This window comes from Pyrus communis, chromosome 9, assembly GCF_963583255.1.
Source record: "Pyrus communis chromosome 9, drPyrComm1.1, whole genome shotgun sequence".
Classification (NCBI taxonomy): domain Eukaryota; kingdom Viridiplantae; phylum Streptophyta; class Magnoliopsida; order Rosales; family Rosaceae; genus Pyrus; species Pyrus communis.
Genome location: NC_084811.1, coordinates 5,729,738 through 5,746,657, shown reverse-complemented (window position 1 = coordinate 5,746,657; position 16,920 = coordinate 5,729,738). Strand labels below are relative to the sequence as shown.

The 16,920-nt window shown below is 35.3% G+C and overlaps 1 protein-coding gene across 1 annotated transcript; it reads right to left on the bottom strand.

Annotated features, from left to right (window-relative positions):
- Positions 1-233: 233 nt before the first annotated feature.
- On the bottom strand, positions 234-3,452 carry LOC137744252 (receptor-like protein 7). Its single transcript, XM_068484114.1, has one exon. It carries the CDS (start codon positions 3,450-3,452, stop codon positions 234-236), a length of 3,219 nt encoding a protein of 1,072 aa, XP_068340215.1.
- Positions 3,453-16,920: the final 13,468 nt, after the last annotated feature.

Sequence of the window (16,920 nt, the reverse complement as noted above, 5' to 3'; positions counted from 1 at the left end):
AGGAAAACTATAAACACAACATATTTCCTTCCTAATAAAAGACTCCTACAATGTCTACAATGATTCTTACAATATATATTCTTAACGACTCAAGTTAACAGAAGGTTGTGCCTCGAACCGTGTCTTTCGACAGGGTTCGATCCCGTTTGCTGGAACTTCACAATTCATAATACAAGACATTTCAAAGAGAAAATGTTACTGCAGAGCACGCTGTACTGCTCTTCGTAATCATTTCAACCGGTCCAGCTTTGGTGTATGTGAACATGTCTTCGATGAGGGCCAAATCTTTCCTCCAGCTGAGGGAATATCTTACCAAGCATTTTATACATAGTTTTATAATACCATTTACTCCACCTCTTGCAAAACGCAAGTGATCCAGTAGCAATTCCAAAGCCAATAATAAATCCAACTTCAGCACCAATCAGATCCCATTCAATTCCGTGCGCAGGATTTGAATGTTTGCCTTCTAATGTTGGTGACAACCTTGCTGATCCGTCATCTATGTTACCTAGCGACGATAACGGTGGCCCATATAATCCTTTATTGCCTGCGAAGGAATCTGCTGAAAAAGACTGAATCTGAGTGCCGGTTGGAATCTTCCCGACTAGTCGATTGTTCGAGAGATCCAGGAATGAGAGGAAATTAAGTTTGGAAAACTCTGATGGAATTGTTCCGCTCAATCTGTTGTCCGAAAGGTCTAACGATTCAAGTTGTCGTAGGTTGCCTAATGACGATGGGATTGAGCCAGTGAGAGCATTACTGGACAAGTTGAGGCCATAGAGGGATTTCAGCTCTCCCATATCCTCAGGTATTGATCCACTAAACTTGTTGCATGAGATGTCAATCAAGGTGAAAACAGTTAGAATCTTTACCAACTCCATTTGCAGACCTTTACTGGTAACAGTTATAGCATCCTGATAGTACACTTGCTCGAACTCTAGAACTTGAAATCGGAGGTGATTAATCCTTGACATGGCACCGTCTTCATCAGCCATCATTGCTTGCCATGTTTTCAAAAAACTTCCTGGTATTTCACCAATAAAATTATTGCGAGCTATGTCAATAATTTGAAGCTTTGTCCAGGAACTGTTGGTCTTGAGGCATTCAATGCGATCATAAAGTTTGTTGCAGCGCAAGACAAGTACACGCAAGCTGGATATGCTCTTCAGTAAGCACGGAAAGACATCTTTTATCTGATTGTTTCCCAGGTTTAACACCTCTAACATTGTGCAATTGGCTAGAGATTTTGGGAACTGACCACCAATCAAATTGCCATTGAGGTCTAGAGTTTGTAGACTGCAGGGCTGAGGAAAATTATCTGGAAGAGTGCCAGAAAGTTTGTTTCCCCTTAAATTAAGTACTGCCAGTGTCCAGCTCATCGCAGTCAAGCACTGGGGAATCGGGCCACTTAGAGAATTATTGGACAAATCAAGAACTTGAAGATATGGTTTGTTGCACATTGATTCTGGAATGCTTCCATTTAACTTGTTTCTTGAAAAAGAGAAGAACATAGTGTACATAAGGAAATCACCAATGTTAACCGGAATGCTTGAGCTGAAATTATTTCTTGAGTAATCCAGATAAGTGGCCACTTGTGGAAGCATTGGGATTTGTCCCTGAAGCTGGTTGGAATGAAGGTCAAGCATAGACAAAGTAGAAGTAAGATTGAGGAAAGGACCTTGTAGAGTTACCAGAGAGTTGCAAGAAAGATTTAGTTGAACAAGATTACTGATTCTCCAAATCCAGTTGGGTATGTCACCATGAATCTGGTTATCTGATAGGTCCAAAGTGCTTAATGTTGATTGATTTCTCAAAAAACCTGGGATTCTTCTCAAATTGCCAGAAGCTAACTTCAATGTGGTAATTTTCGGAAATGAAGAATGAGAGGAATTGGTGTGATTGTAATTAATAGACAAACTATTGCATGAAAGATCAAGACTTGAGAGATTTTTCAGCTGCTGAATATCATTAAGAAGGAAAGAGCCGGTGAAGTTGTTTGAAGAAAGTGAGAGTATTCTAAGCTCTCGTAGATTAAAGATGGACACAGGTATAGGACCTTCCAAACTGTTGCTGCTCAATTCAAGGTTGTATAGGGTAGAAATATTTCCAAATTCAGGCAACTGACCAGAGAAGTGATTGTCGGAAAGCTGTAACTTTTGCAGCAAGGGAAGTGAAAACACAGAAGGTGGAATAGTCCCATCAAGTAGATTGTGTCGCAAATCGAGGTTCACCAGATTAGTAAGGTTTTCCCAGTGAGAGGAATTAATCTGACCTGTTAGCTGATTGTAAGAAAGATTTATTATGGTCAGATGTTTTGCCATACTGAAGGATGGAATTGTACCGTTGAACTGGTTTCTCGACAAGTCCAAATAAACCAACTGTGTAAGGTCTTCCATTGATCTCGGGATTGACCCAATGAAATTGCAAGTTGAAACATCTACGTTGGACAGCAGTTTGAGGTTGCCAATAGAGTTTGGAAGCAACTGGCCTGAAAAATTTGCCCCATTGAGAACCAGGGATTGAAAAGATCCACCCTTCGGAAATTCCGGTAAGGATCCCTGAAGCTGCGGATTACCTGATAAGTCAATACTCTGCAGTGTAGGTACGAGGAAAATCTTCTCCGGAAATGTACCATATAATCCAGAATTCATGAGGAGCAAGGAAGTCAAATTTTTGAACTTTGAGAAGAATTCCGGAACTTGAGTAGACAGATTATTGTTCTCTATCCGAACAACTGAGAGTGATTGAAGCTTCAGTAATGAACTATCAATAGGGCCTGAAAGATTACAAGCTGATAAGCTCAACACTCTCAAGTTTGGGAGTGAAGACGATATCGCTTGGCACCAATTGCTCCCCTGTTCTGATATCCTTACGCCATCTAGATGAATTTCAACAAGCTCAGAAAACTTCCGAATGAGCACATTCAAATTCGGACTCTCAAGATTCAGTGAAGGATTTCCTGGAAAGTAAAAGGTAGATAAATCAAGAATTTCCAACCTTGTCAAATGTGAGATCTCAATGGGAATTTGCCCGGAATAAGCAGTATTAGACAAGTTTAGATAGCTCAAATCGGTAAGCTTTCCAATTGCAGATGGAATTTGAGAGCCATAACCAACTTCATTGTCAGCCAAATTGAGGCTTCGAAGATGTTGAAGATCAAAGAGGCTGCTTGAATTGCCAATGTTGCCTGAGATACATTCACCACTGATGTCAAGACCAACGACATGTCCATCACTGCAACTAAGACCAGCCCAAGAACAGCAGTCAATGCTTGAATTCCACGATACGAGCTTAGAGGAAGTAGAAGGATCAAATACAAGGCTTTGTTTGAAATGGAGCAATGCAAGTTTCTCATCTTGAAGACATTGGCTGTGAACTGGGATGACATTAACACAGAGGTGGATCAACTTAACAGTCATTAAAAATAGAAAGAAATGGAGCAAAGTTTTCATCTTGATAAACTTTTAGAGACACTGCTGGAAGATCATTAGGTGCTGTTAATGGATACGGTGGCTGGCAACTATAATCTTGTGGAAAACACCTTCATGAAATTTTTCAATATTAGCTCGACTTCGAAGTCTTTAATTAACCATCAAAATAATTTTTCTGACTCGAACCAGGAAAAATGGGGCAGGAATATAAGGGTTTGAAATATTATATATCTCTTACGTAACAGATGCTATCGACCTTTTCTTTTATATTTTTTACTTGTTTTGCTTGTCAAACCATACAACAACAAAGTCTTATCCTATTAAGTGGAGTCAACCGGATGAATTTTAAAATGCTATAACGCTCAGTTTTACACTAGGTTTACTGTTAGCTCCAAGTACTCCATATTATTTCTTAACGTCTTTCCAAATTTTCTCTCTTTTCTTATGATTTTGCTAGTCAAACAAGATGCAGGAAATTTTAAATTGTGACGGTGTCATTCTCATCGAAAGCACTGTATATGTTACATTTTGATGACAAACATTTTGGCTAGGTTATTACAGTTTAAATATTTCTTGGAAAACAAAATCATAGAATCTCCATTTTTTTTTTTTTTTTTTTTTTTGTTCAAAATAACAGAATAATTAGAAGAATCAGTTTTCAATTCTGACCAAGCGGTGGTTGTCTCTCACATCTATATTAATTAATTCTTGTAAGGCCTGGTTACTGCAAAACCAGACCGTCATCATCCTTAAATAATTAGATTTTAAAGATTTAAATGGTGCATGTTTTAACACTATATTAGGGCCTAAACATATATAATGTAATAGGCTCCCTTCAATCTTATTGCCTGAAAAATATGTACGTAGGTTCTTATGTACCAAATATCTTCACTATTTTGGTTTTTAATTGGTGCTTGGCGTATTAAACAATGAACATGCAAAATTCTAATTTGGAATGCATTATTTTCTTGGTAAGAAATGTTGATTTCAATGCCAGAAGGATTCTAATCTATAATTTTAGGGTGTATTTTTGTTTATCACCAGGAGCATAGGCACTATATGGCCAACATTGGCCTAGGCCTACCTTCACTCTTTCAACCTTCTAAGTAACGGGTATTATACTTTCGTTTTTTCTTTATAAACTTATTATGTAGATTCAGCTGGTTTAATTGGTTTATGAGTGGTTTCTTCTAGCATGATCTAAGATTATTCGTTGACTTCAAATATTTGACTTTCCTTTTGTCAATTTACGCATATAAATACATTTAAAACATGCAAGTCGTGCAAAACACGCTGTGATTAAAAAAATACATTCTACACAAGCGTGAGCCGTGCATCAAGCTAGTAAAAAGTAAAAAGAGACCACCATCAGTGGAAAAAGTAAAAAGAAGACCAATAAACCAAAGATAAATTGTTGTGCAAATAAGGACATCGCCATAAGAATTAAACAACAGACAAAATAGAAAAACTTTGACAAGAACAACCATAGGACAAAACATTCAGTAATTTCTTGAAACACCAAGAGAAAATAATATGTTTGGTTGCAACGACTCCGCTTTATATAACACTGCCGGAGGGAGTTCCTCGGACCTTTCTGCAAAATGTAAACAAAGACATCAACTGATATTTTAATGGAGAAGGGGCATATACCACAAGAAGAAGATTATAGATTATATATGAGAGACCTTTCAACTTTCATGGGATGAAAGGAAAAGACCTAACAAAATAATTAGATTTGTCAAATTTGGGTGAATAATTTAATGATTTAATTGACAAATGGGATTTAATTAGGGGCATTAGTGAGAAGAGAATAAAAAAAATTAAACACAATTAATTAATAGATTTATTTAGGTGCAAGATAAGTCCACATGACATCTTTTAAGTAGAACAGGCAAATAAAGAAGGTAAGTGGGAAATGTAGCTAATATTCTTCATAGCGTAATTAGTCATTTTGCTATGTTCTACTATAATTTGCATATAAAAAACAAAACTCAGAGCTCGGAAACTGTTATTGTAGAAAACATATTTGTTCATGAACGCTTTTGTGCCCATACCAACTTAGAGTCTAGACAAGCAAAAGGAGTCGTTGTGTGCATGGGCGAAGCTACAGAGGAGCAAGGAGGGGCGGTCGCCCCTTCTCTCGACGAAAAAGAAGCCTAGGAGGGGGTAGCAACCCCTCTAGTTAGTCGGACTACAAACGCCCCCTAGTTCCTCTGCTGTTGTACAACATCCGTTGCATGTAGGCCTTTGTTGTTTTTTTTTGTTTTTTTTTTTTTTTTCGAAATCCCAAGTACTATTGGCGAATGGCGAAGAAATAAGATGAAATATGGGCATTTCCGGTGCTAGCCGGAGCTGCGACTGTTCCAAAAGTGGCGGTTCAAATGATTTGCGAGAAAGAAAAAGGTGGCCAGCTATTTAACTTTCAACACACAGTTTCATTTTTGTTGTGGCTACTAATGAAAATACAGCTGCAAGCCACTTATGATCGTTTTCTTTTCTTTTTTTTTTATAATTATTTTTTAATATTAACAAAAGATTTCAAACCATTAATTTTATTAATCTAGAGTTTAGAGTTTTATAAAAATAAAATAAAAAGTAAATCATTGTAAGAAGTGTATTTTTCTCATAATATCATATTCACTAAATTATTAAAATAAAAATTTTGATATTTTTTAATGTTGTACGTTAAATAAGAAGCTTAATTAAAAATAAATTTGAAACTTCAATACAAGTATAATTTTTTAAGGTGTAAAACACTTATTATACGATATATACATAATAAGTTTACTCAAATACAAGTAGGTTTCCGCCAATGCGTTAGATGATATATAATAAATTTACTCAAATCTGCCTAGACGCTAGGCTTCAGTTCGCCGCCCAACTAGTTCCTAACATCTTTTATAACATTCAACCTTGATTATGATTGACATTAATATTGCTAAATATCTAAAAGGATTTGATTGTCTACAATTTTTTGGGACCTTTTACAATTTGAAATTCTGCCCCTCCTTCCGATTATTTCTGGCTTCATCACTGGTTGTGTGGTACATATTTCTCACAGTCTTTGGAGTTGGATTAAATATTCTGCGTAATCCGGTAAAAAAAGGTCTCATGCGAAATGATGTGTCCTGTCCTAACTACCCTATTGTAAGGAGAGGTTATGCTCAGTAGATCCACGATGGTAGACCATTTTCTAGTTGGATTTCGTTGAGTGGTTCGGAGTTAGTCTGAAACCCTAGAATTTAGTGAATAGAAATTGCTCACAATAAACAATTGTGTTCGTAAATTAGTGATCATAACATTGCTTGGGATCTAGATAGGAAATACAGCGATTGCTTTATTAAATTTCCTGAATTATTACTTTATTTGATTGGTTTACATAGTTACAACATGCATCTTTGAGTCATTGAATCGATAAGTTGATGTGATTGTGGAATGGAGTTGGAAAGCATGTGAGATATGTGAATGACGAAATGACAAATCTTGGCTGACATATGATTGTTATGTAGTATGGAACTCTATGTTTTCCGCTATAAAGTATCAGGAAAAATGTTAGAGTTTTACAAGGGATGAATTACGTATGGGCTTGATCCCGTCTTAAGGTACATAGGCAGTCTAACACAAAGGTTAGATGCAGCCATGATGTACAAGAAAAAGTTAATGCCCTGTCAAATCGTTGTTTTGTTTCCGGTCATGTCTCGGAGGCAAGACATGATAAATGAACAGATACGTGGTGACATCATTGGTCGATCCTCAATGCATCTCAGGATCAGGGCGTGACAGTTGTTATTACCCACACAAGGTGAATAGCATTTTTGGTGTCACCAAGCTTCAACAAAAAAATTTAGACAAAAATTCCCCCAAGACAAAAAACTTCAAAGGCATCCCAAAATAATGCATCAAATAACGTAGAGGCATTTTCATCATTTTGACGGTGTTTTTTTAATAATTAACTTTTTGCACAATTTTTTTTATTTTTAATTTAATTAGTATCTCACAATAGGCTAGCAATAATGTGATTCATAATTCAATATTATTTTCTCTATTTTTAAACGCATTCAAAATATCCTAAGAGGCATGTACGTAATGTTGGTTATAAAAAAAGGTTTTTCGCACGTGGATAATAATGTGGTTAAATTAGTTGTCAAATGATTTTTTTTTTTTTTTCAACAAACTATATTATCAACACTAAGGGGGAGGAGATGAACTTAGCCTCACAATGGGCTAACAATAATGTGAATCAATCAGTTGTTTATTAAATATTATTTTCTCTATTCTTAATGTAAATTCTATGGAGACCGATTTTATTATGTGGATTCATTTGGTTTAAATGCTTTATGAGGGGTTTTTTCTAGCATGATCTAAGATTACTCCTTTACTTCAAATATTTAACTTTTCTTTTATCAATTTACAAATATAAATACATTTAAAACGTATAATTTATGTGTTACACGCCGTGATTGAAAAAATACCTCCTGTACAAGCGTGAGCGCATGCATTAAAGGTAGTAAGAAGTAAAAAGAGACCACCAATCAGTGAAAAAAGTAAAAAGAAGACCAACAAACCAAAGACAAATTGTTATAAGGACATCGCCATAAGAATTCAACAATAGACAAATAGAAAAACTTTGACAAGCACAACCATAGGACAAAACATTCGGTAATTTCTTGAAACACCAAGAGAAAAATAATATGTTTGGTTGCAACGACTCCGCTTTAAATAACACTGCAGGAGGGAGTTCCTCGGACCTTTCTGCAAAATGTAAACAAAGACGTCAACTGATATTTTAATGGAGAAGGGGCACATACAACACGAAGAAGATTATAGATTATATATGAGAGACCTTTCAACTTTCATGGGATGAAAGGAAAAGACCTAACAAAATAATTAGATTTATCAAATTTGGGTAAATAATTTAATGATTTAATTGACAAATGGGATTTAATTTGGGGCATTAGTGAGAAGAGAATAAAAAAATGAAAGTTTTAACGAAAAGTCCACGGTACTGTTCATTTTAACGAAAAACCACATTTTTACACTAAAAGTCAGTCCGGTACTATTCACTTTACTCTTTATTTTGTCCTTATCATTAAAATTCAAAGTTTTCAAACTCTTTTTATTAGTTTTCATTAAAAAAATTTAGACACAATTAATTAATAGATTTAGGTGCGAGATAAGTCCACATGACATCTTTTAAGTAGAACAGGCAAATAAAGAAGGTAAGTGGGGAGTGTAGCTAACATTCCTCATAGTGTAATTAGTCATTTTGCTATGTTATACTATAATTTGCATATAAAAAAGACTCAGAGCTCGGTGACTGTTATTGTAGAAAACATTTTTGTTCATGAACGCTCCTGTGCCCATACCAACTTAGAGTCTAGACAAGCAAAAGGAGTCATTGTGTGGTACATATTTCTCGCAGTCTTCGGAGTTCGATTAAATATTCTGCGTAATCCGGTAACAAAATGTCTCATGCAATGTGATGTGTCCTGCCCTAACTACCCTCTTGTAAGGAGAGGTTATGCTTGGTAGACCATTTTCTAGTTGGATTTCGTTGAATAGTCCGAAGTTAGTCTGAAACCCTAGAATTTATTGAATAGAAATTACTCACGATAAACAATTGTGTTAGTAAATTAGTGATCATAACATTGCTTGGGATCTAGATAGGAAATACAGTGATTGGTTTATTAAATTTCCTGATTATTACTTTATTTGATTGGTTTACATCGTTACAATATGCATCTTTGAGTCATTGAATCGAACAGTTGACGTGATTTTGGAGTGGAGTTGGAAAGCATGTGAGATATGTGAATGACGAAATGACAAATCTTGGTTGACATATGATTGTTATGTAGTATGGAACTCCATGTTTTCCGCAATAAAGTATCATGAAAAATGTTAGAGTTTTACAAAGGATGAATTACAAAGGATGAATTACGTATGGGCTTGATCCCGTCTTACGGTACATAGGCAGTCTAACATAAAGATTAGATGCAACCATGATATACAAGAAAATTTTAATTTGTTGTCGAATCGTTGTTTTGTCTTTTGTCATGTCTTAGAGGCGAGACATGATAAATGAATAGGTACATGGTGACGTCATTTGTCGATCCTAAACGGAGCTAGGGATCAGGAAGTGACAGTTGTTATTACCCACAAAAGGTGAATAGTATTATCGATGTCACCAAGCTTCAACAAAAAAATTTAGGCAAAAATTCCTCCAAGACAAAAAACTTCAAAGGCATCCCAAAATAATGCATCAAATAAGGCAGGGGCATTTTCATCATTTTAACAGTGTTTTTTTAATACTTAATTTTTTTGTACATTTTTTTTAATTAGCACCAAGCAATAGGCTAGCAATAATGTGATTCATCATTCAATATTATTTTCTTTATTTTTAAAAGCATTCAAAACATCTTAAGATGCGTGTAATGATGGTTATAAAAAAAGGTCTTCGCACGTGGATAATAATGTGATTAAATTAGTTGTCAAATGATTTTTTTTTTTTTTTTTTTGCAACAAATGATATTATCTACATTAAGAGGGAGAGGGTGAGCTTAGCCTCACAATAGACTAGCAACAATGTGATTTGATCAGTTGTTTAATAAATATTATTTTCTCTATTCTTAATATAAATTCTATATGAACCAATTTTATTATGTGGATTCAGTTGCTTTAATTGGTTTATGAGGGGTTCTTCTAGCATGATCTAAAATTATTCATTAACTTCAAATATTTGACTTTCCTTTTGCCAATTTACATATATAAATACATTTAAAATGATAAGTTGTACGTAGCATGCGGTGATTAAAAAAATACCTCCTTATATAACAATGCAGGACATAGCCAAAGAGACCACCAATCAGTGAAAAAAGTAAAAAGAAGACCAACAAACCAAAGACAAATTGTTGTGCAAATAAGGACATCGCCATAAGAATTAAACAATAGACAAATAGAAAAACTTTGACAAGCAACGCCATAGGACAAAAAATTCAGCAATTTTTTGAAACACCAAGAAAAAAAAATATATGTTTGGTTGCAACGACTCTGCTTTATATAACACTGCAGGAGGGAGTTCCTCGGACCTTTCTGCAAAATGTAAATAAAGACATCAACTGATATTATAATGGAAAAGGGGCATAAAGGGGGCATACACAACAACAAGAAGATTATATATTATATATGAGAGACCCTTCAACTTTCTTGGGATGAAGGGAAAAGACCTAACAAAATAATTAGATTTGTCTAATTTGGGTGAATAATTTAATGATTTAATTGACAAATGAGATCTAATTAGGGGGCATTAGTGAGAAGAGAATAAAAAAAATTTAAACACAACTAATTCATAGATTTAGATGAAAGATAAGTCCACATGACATCTTTTAAGTAGAACAGGCAAATAAAGAAGGCAAGTGGGAATGTAGCTAATACTCCTCATAATGTAATTAGTCATTTTGCTATGTTATACTACAATTTGCATATAAAAAGACTCAGAGCTCGGGAACCGTTATTGTAGAAAACATTTTTGGTGATGAACACTATTGTGCCCATACAACCTTAGAGTCTAGACAAGCAAAAAGAGTCGTTGTGTGGTACATATTTCTTGCAATCTTTCGAGTTGGATTAAATATTCTGCGTAATACGGTCAAAAAAGGTCTCATGCGATGTAATGTGTCCTACCACAAATTACTATGTCGTAAGTAAAGGTTGTGCTTGGTAGATCCACAGTGGGTGACTACTTTCTAATGGGATTTCGTTGAGTGGTCTGGAGTTATTCTAAAACCCTACAATCTAGTGAATAGAAATTGCTTACGATAAACAATTGTGTTGGTAACTTAGTGATCATAACATTTCTTGGAATCTAGATAGGGAAATACGGTGATTGCTTTATTAAATTTCCTAAATTATTACTTTAGTTGATTGGTTTACATAGTTACATTATGCATCTTTGAGTCATTGAATCGATAAGTTGATGTGATTGTGGAATGGAGTTGGAAAGCATGTGAGATATGTGAATGACGAAATGACAAATCTTGGTTGACATATGATTGTTATGTAGGATGGAACTCTATGTTTTCCGCTATAAAGTATCATGAGAAATGTTAGAGTTTTATAAAAGATGAATTACGTATGGGCTTGATCTCGTCTTAGGGTACATAGGCAGTCTAACACAAAGGTTAGATGCAACCATGATATACAAGAAAAAGTTAATGCCCTGTTGAATCGTTGTTTTGTTTTTTGTCATGTATCGGAGGCGAGACATGATAAATGAACAAGTACGTGGTGACATCATTGGTTGATCCTAAACGTAACTCGGGATTAGAGCGTGACAGTTGTTATCACCCATAAGAGGTGAATAGTATTTTTAGTGTCACTAAGCTTCAACAAAAATATTCGGACAAAAATGCCCTTATGACAAAAAACTTCAAAGGCATCCCAAAATAATGCATCAAAAAAGGTAGAGGAATTTTCGTCATTTTAACAGTGTTTTTTAATAATTAATTTTTTTGCACATTTTTTTTGAATTAGTATCTCACACTAGGCTAACAATAATGCGATTCATCATTCAATATTATTTTCTCTATTTTTAAACACGTTCAAGACATCTTAGGAGACGTGTAACACAGGTTATAAAAAGGTCCTTCGCACGCAAATAATAATGTGATTAAATTAGTTGGCACATAATTTTTTTTAACAAACGATATTATCTACACTAAGGGAGAGGGGTGGGTTTTGCCTCACAATGAGCTGGAAATAATGTGATTTAGTTAGTTGTTTATTAAATATTATTTTCTCTATTCTTAATGTAAATTCTATAAAGACCTATTTTATTATGTGTATTCAACTACTTTAATTGGTTTATTAGGGGTTTCTTCTAGCATGATCAAAGATTATTCATTTACTTCAATCATTTGACTTTCCTTTTGCCAATTTATGCATATATTTACATTTAAAACGTGTAAGTCATGCGTAGCACACCATGATTAAAAAAATGTCTTCTGCACACGCATGAGCTCGTGCATTAAGGCTAGTAAAAAATAAAAATAGACCACCAATCAGTGGAAAAAGTAAAAAGAAGACCAACAAACCAAAGACAAATTGTTGTGCGACGCGCGTGCATTAAGGCTAGTGAAAAGTAAAAATAGACCACCAGCAAGTGGAAAAAGTAATAAGAAGACCAACAAACCAAAGACAAATTATTGTGCAAATAAGGACATCGCTATAAGAATTAAACAATAGACAAAGAAAAGAACATTGACAAGCACAACAATTGGACAAAACACTAAGTAATTTCTTGGAACACCAAGAAAAAAAATAATATGTTCGGTTGCAACGACTTTGCTTTATATAATACTGCAGGAGGGAGTTCCTCGGACCTTTCTGCAAAATGTAAACAAAGACATCAACTGATATTTTAATGAAGGGCCATATACAACAACAAGAAGATTATAGATTATATTTGAGAGACCTTTCAACTTTCATGGGATGAAGGGAAAAGACCTAACAAAATAATTAGAATTGTCAAATTTGGGTGAATAATTTAATGATTTAATTGACAAATGGGATTTAATTAAGGCATCAGTGAGAAGAGAATAAAAAATTTTAAACACAGTTAATTCATAGATTTAGGTGCAAGATAAGTCCACATGACATCTTTTAAGTAGAACAGACAAATAAAGAAGACTCAGAGCTCGGAGACTGTTATTGTAGAAAACATTTTTGTTCATGAACTCTTTTGTACCCATACCAACTTAGAGTCTAGACAAGCAAGAGGAGTCGTTGTGTGGTACATATTTCTTGCAATCTTTGGAGTTGGATTAAGTATTCTGCGTAACACGGTCAAAAAAGATCTCATGCGATGTGATGTATCCTACCCCAACTACCCTGTTTTCCCTTAGAAAAGGACACCCTGAATCTTGTTGTCAACAAGAAGGGAGACTTGGAAGCTTATCAGTTAGCTCACTCATCTGCAAGTCTACCCTAACGTTGTAAAAATTTCTTCAATTTTGATCCGGTTGATTATTGAGTGTAATTTCTAAATTTATGATTCTGCGTTCTAAAACAATTAACCATGTGAATAAATGATATCAAAATTCAAATAAATTCCGAAGAAGTTGTTGAAGCTTCATAAGAATGAAACCTGAAACTTCACGTTCATTCCAACTTCACAAGATTGAAAATTGAAAGAAGTATTTTGCTTTAAACAAACTCATTTCATGCCAAACATTAAGATTACATGACAATATTTGACGAATCGAGCAATTCAGCAACTGTTAATGTATTCAAAACTTTAACATGCATTTACCTTACTAAGAACAAGATCAGCTCGTCGATTTGATCAGATGGCTTCTTATTTGCTAGGTACGTAATGAAAATTTGAAACCAGAAAAACCAGAAAATTTCAATATCTCCAAAATTTGTTAATGTAAACATGTCTCAGTAACCTCTTCTTTTACCCAGACGAGGGAACATCTTGGAGAAGATGTTCTCCACAGTTTTGTAGTACCATTTTCTCCATCTCTTATAGAACGCGAGTGGCCCGATGAAAACTCCAAAGCCAAAGCTACATCCAATCTCAGCACTTATAAGATCAAAATCAATTTCAGGTTGAGCATTTTAGTGTTGGTGTGGTGGTGGTGACAATCCTAAGGTGATAACAATTGTCCCACCCTAATCCCGAGTTACGTTCGGGATTGACAAATGACTTCACCACGTACTTGTTCATTTATCATGTCTCACCTCCGAGACATGACCAAAAGCAAAACAACGATTCAACAAGTCATTAACTTTTTCTTGTATATCATAGCTACATCTAACCTTTGTGTTACCTGTGTACCTAAGACAGGATCAAACCCATATGTAAATCATCCTTTGTAAAACTCTAACATTTCACATGATACTTTATAGCAGAAAACATAGAGTTCCATACTACATAACAATCATATGTCAACCAAGATTTGTCATTTCGTCATTCACATATCGCACATGCTTTCCAACTCCATTCCACAATCACATCAACTTACCGATTCAAATATGCATAATGTAACTATGTAAACCAATAAAATAAAGTAATAATTTAGGAAATTTAATAAAGCAATCACTGTATGTCCCTATCTGGATCCCAAACAATGTTATGATCACTAATTTACCAACACAATTGTTTATCGTGAGCAATTTCTAACCAACGCCGGACTACTCAACAAAATCCCACTAGAAAATGGTCATTTCTGATGTTGATGGACTATCCAGGAGGATCATTAGACGTCAAAACTTCCAGTTCAGACCATCAGTCCTTAAATCACCCAATCAGCATTATATCCAGCAAATCGTCACCATCAGTGATTTATTATTCATGGAGATATCACTGTAACAAACTATTGTGAATTTTGAGTCAAGGAAAAATCTAAGTTTCCATCCATCAACCTTCCTTAAACTATCGTTCAAGTTGAGTTATCTTCCAGCACATGATTGAGTAAGATATTTTTACGTGTTTAGACATCGAAATTGTGTATTCAATCCAGATATCTTGTACTCTAGATTTCTTGGACTTGTTTTGACCCTTAAATTCTTGAGTATTCTTTTAGCCTTCTCGACATGGTTTCTCACTCAATCATTGAGGAATTCACGATAGGTCGACTTGGCAAATGTGTGCGCCAGTTTCATATCAATGCTAGCAGAAACCATTGGAGTATAATCTTCTTACAAGTTTATCAGATTTACCAAAACGAATTCCAAGTGGCTTTGAGGATTGAGTAGTAATTCAGCATGATATTGGTGAAGGTATAAACATAAGTTATGAGCTTGGTGATTGTGGCGTTAATTTTCAAGTGTGGCTTGAGACTATAACTGTCATTCAGAGAATGTCGTTAGAGATATGGTTTCTCTAATTTAAGCTTTCATATCTTATACCCTTCGATTTGGAGAGCAACTCTAGTGATTAGCCACGAATAAAGCCTTTCGCAATATGTGTTCGTCTCTACGTATATTTCCACTGCTTCACTCCAGGGTCACATTGTTGTGGGAATGTGGATGTCCAAACACTTCTAGCAGATGGTTTGGTTCGCTCTGGGATAGTAAGGTATCGTGATTGAGGCACGAATCGAGTGATCTAGGCATACTCGCACATGAGAAGTAAAATGATATTTTGGCATCCTCAAGAACTTCTCACTAACTTATTGAGACAATAATGGGTGATCGGCATTACAAGCTGCAGACTGTAATATCAATGGCTTAATTGTTGGGTTCACTAAGCAAATGGGCAAGACGGCTCATCTACGGCAACACTTATTAGTTACCTATGGTTCAGACTCATTCTCAAAGTTCATAACACGAAGAATGTTTGGTGAGGTCCATTTTCATTTTGGGTTTTGATTTTTCTCGTACAAATATTTTCTTACTAAGTTATTCTATTTATGTGGGTATTTCTGCCATTACAAATTTCGGGTGAGTTATTTGCACTCTTGGTGTTCAACCTTACGGGTTATACAAGTATTATACTACTATGTTATTGAGGAAGGAAGAAGGTATGAGCTTGGAGGCATGAAAGAGGAATAATTGCAATCTGATCGCGACGGAATGGCATTCTCTTTGATGCAACCACTCTAACTTGATTTCTTTCTTATGTTTATATAAATATGTTCCTTCCTGTTTCCGAGTATCAACAAGTTATTTTAAATTTCGGAGACGAAATTTTCTTAAGGGGGTAGATTGTAATGACCCGTCCCCAATTATTACAATTTTTATAATTTTTAAAGGTGAATTTACGAAAATGCCCTTCGAGGCAAAGTGTTGACTTTTGTTGACTGCCATGTTGTGCCACGTAAGTTTCATTTTCTTAGCGTATCCTCATAGGACTCGTCGCTACGGATGCATAGGCGCAAACATAATGTAATTTGGAGTTATAATGAAGGAGTTATTAACATTTAAAGTTGAGAGCATTTTAGTAAATTGGTTAATATCTAGAAAATTCCAGATTTTTGGAGCAAAATCTAGGATGCCACGTGTGTAGCCCAGATCAAAAGGAGATAAAGGAGGGAGAGGTGAGACAAATCAGAAGAGGAGTGATGTGAGGAGAACCAATAGGAAGTAGAAGAAAGAAGGGGAAATGAGAGAAACAAGAAGCACAAAATCACCCTTGACCCGTGGACCCACGAACCCGGTTGTGACCCGTAGGTTTCTCAGGTGAAATTCATCATTTTTCCTGTGGATTAGGCCAATCTACCACTCCCAATTCTCATATAGACCCTTCCTCTACCATTTCTACATCAAATTTGAGAGGATTGGGTTTGGAATTGAGGGGTTTTACACCGGTGGGTGCGACAGCTTTGGGGTGGCGATCCACTAAATCCAAAGGTACCTCAGTCAATCACCACCATCGATAGACTTCCTATGAGGTCCAGAAAAAAGCCAAATCAGTTGTAGGGGTGGCGGAGCACCGGAGATGGCGAATCAAAAAGCACCTTTTAAAGGGTTTCCGACGGGTTTTAGT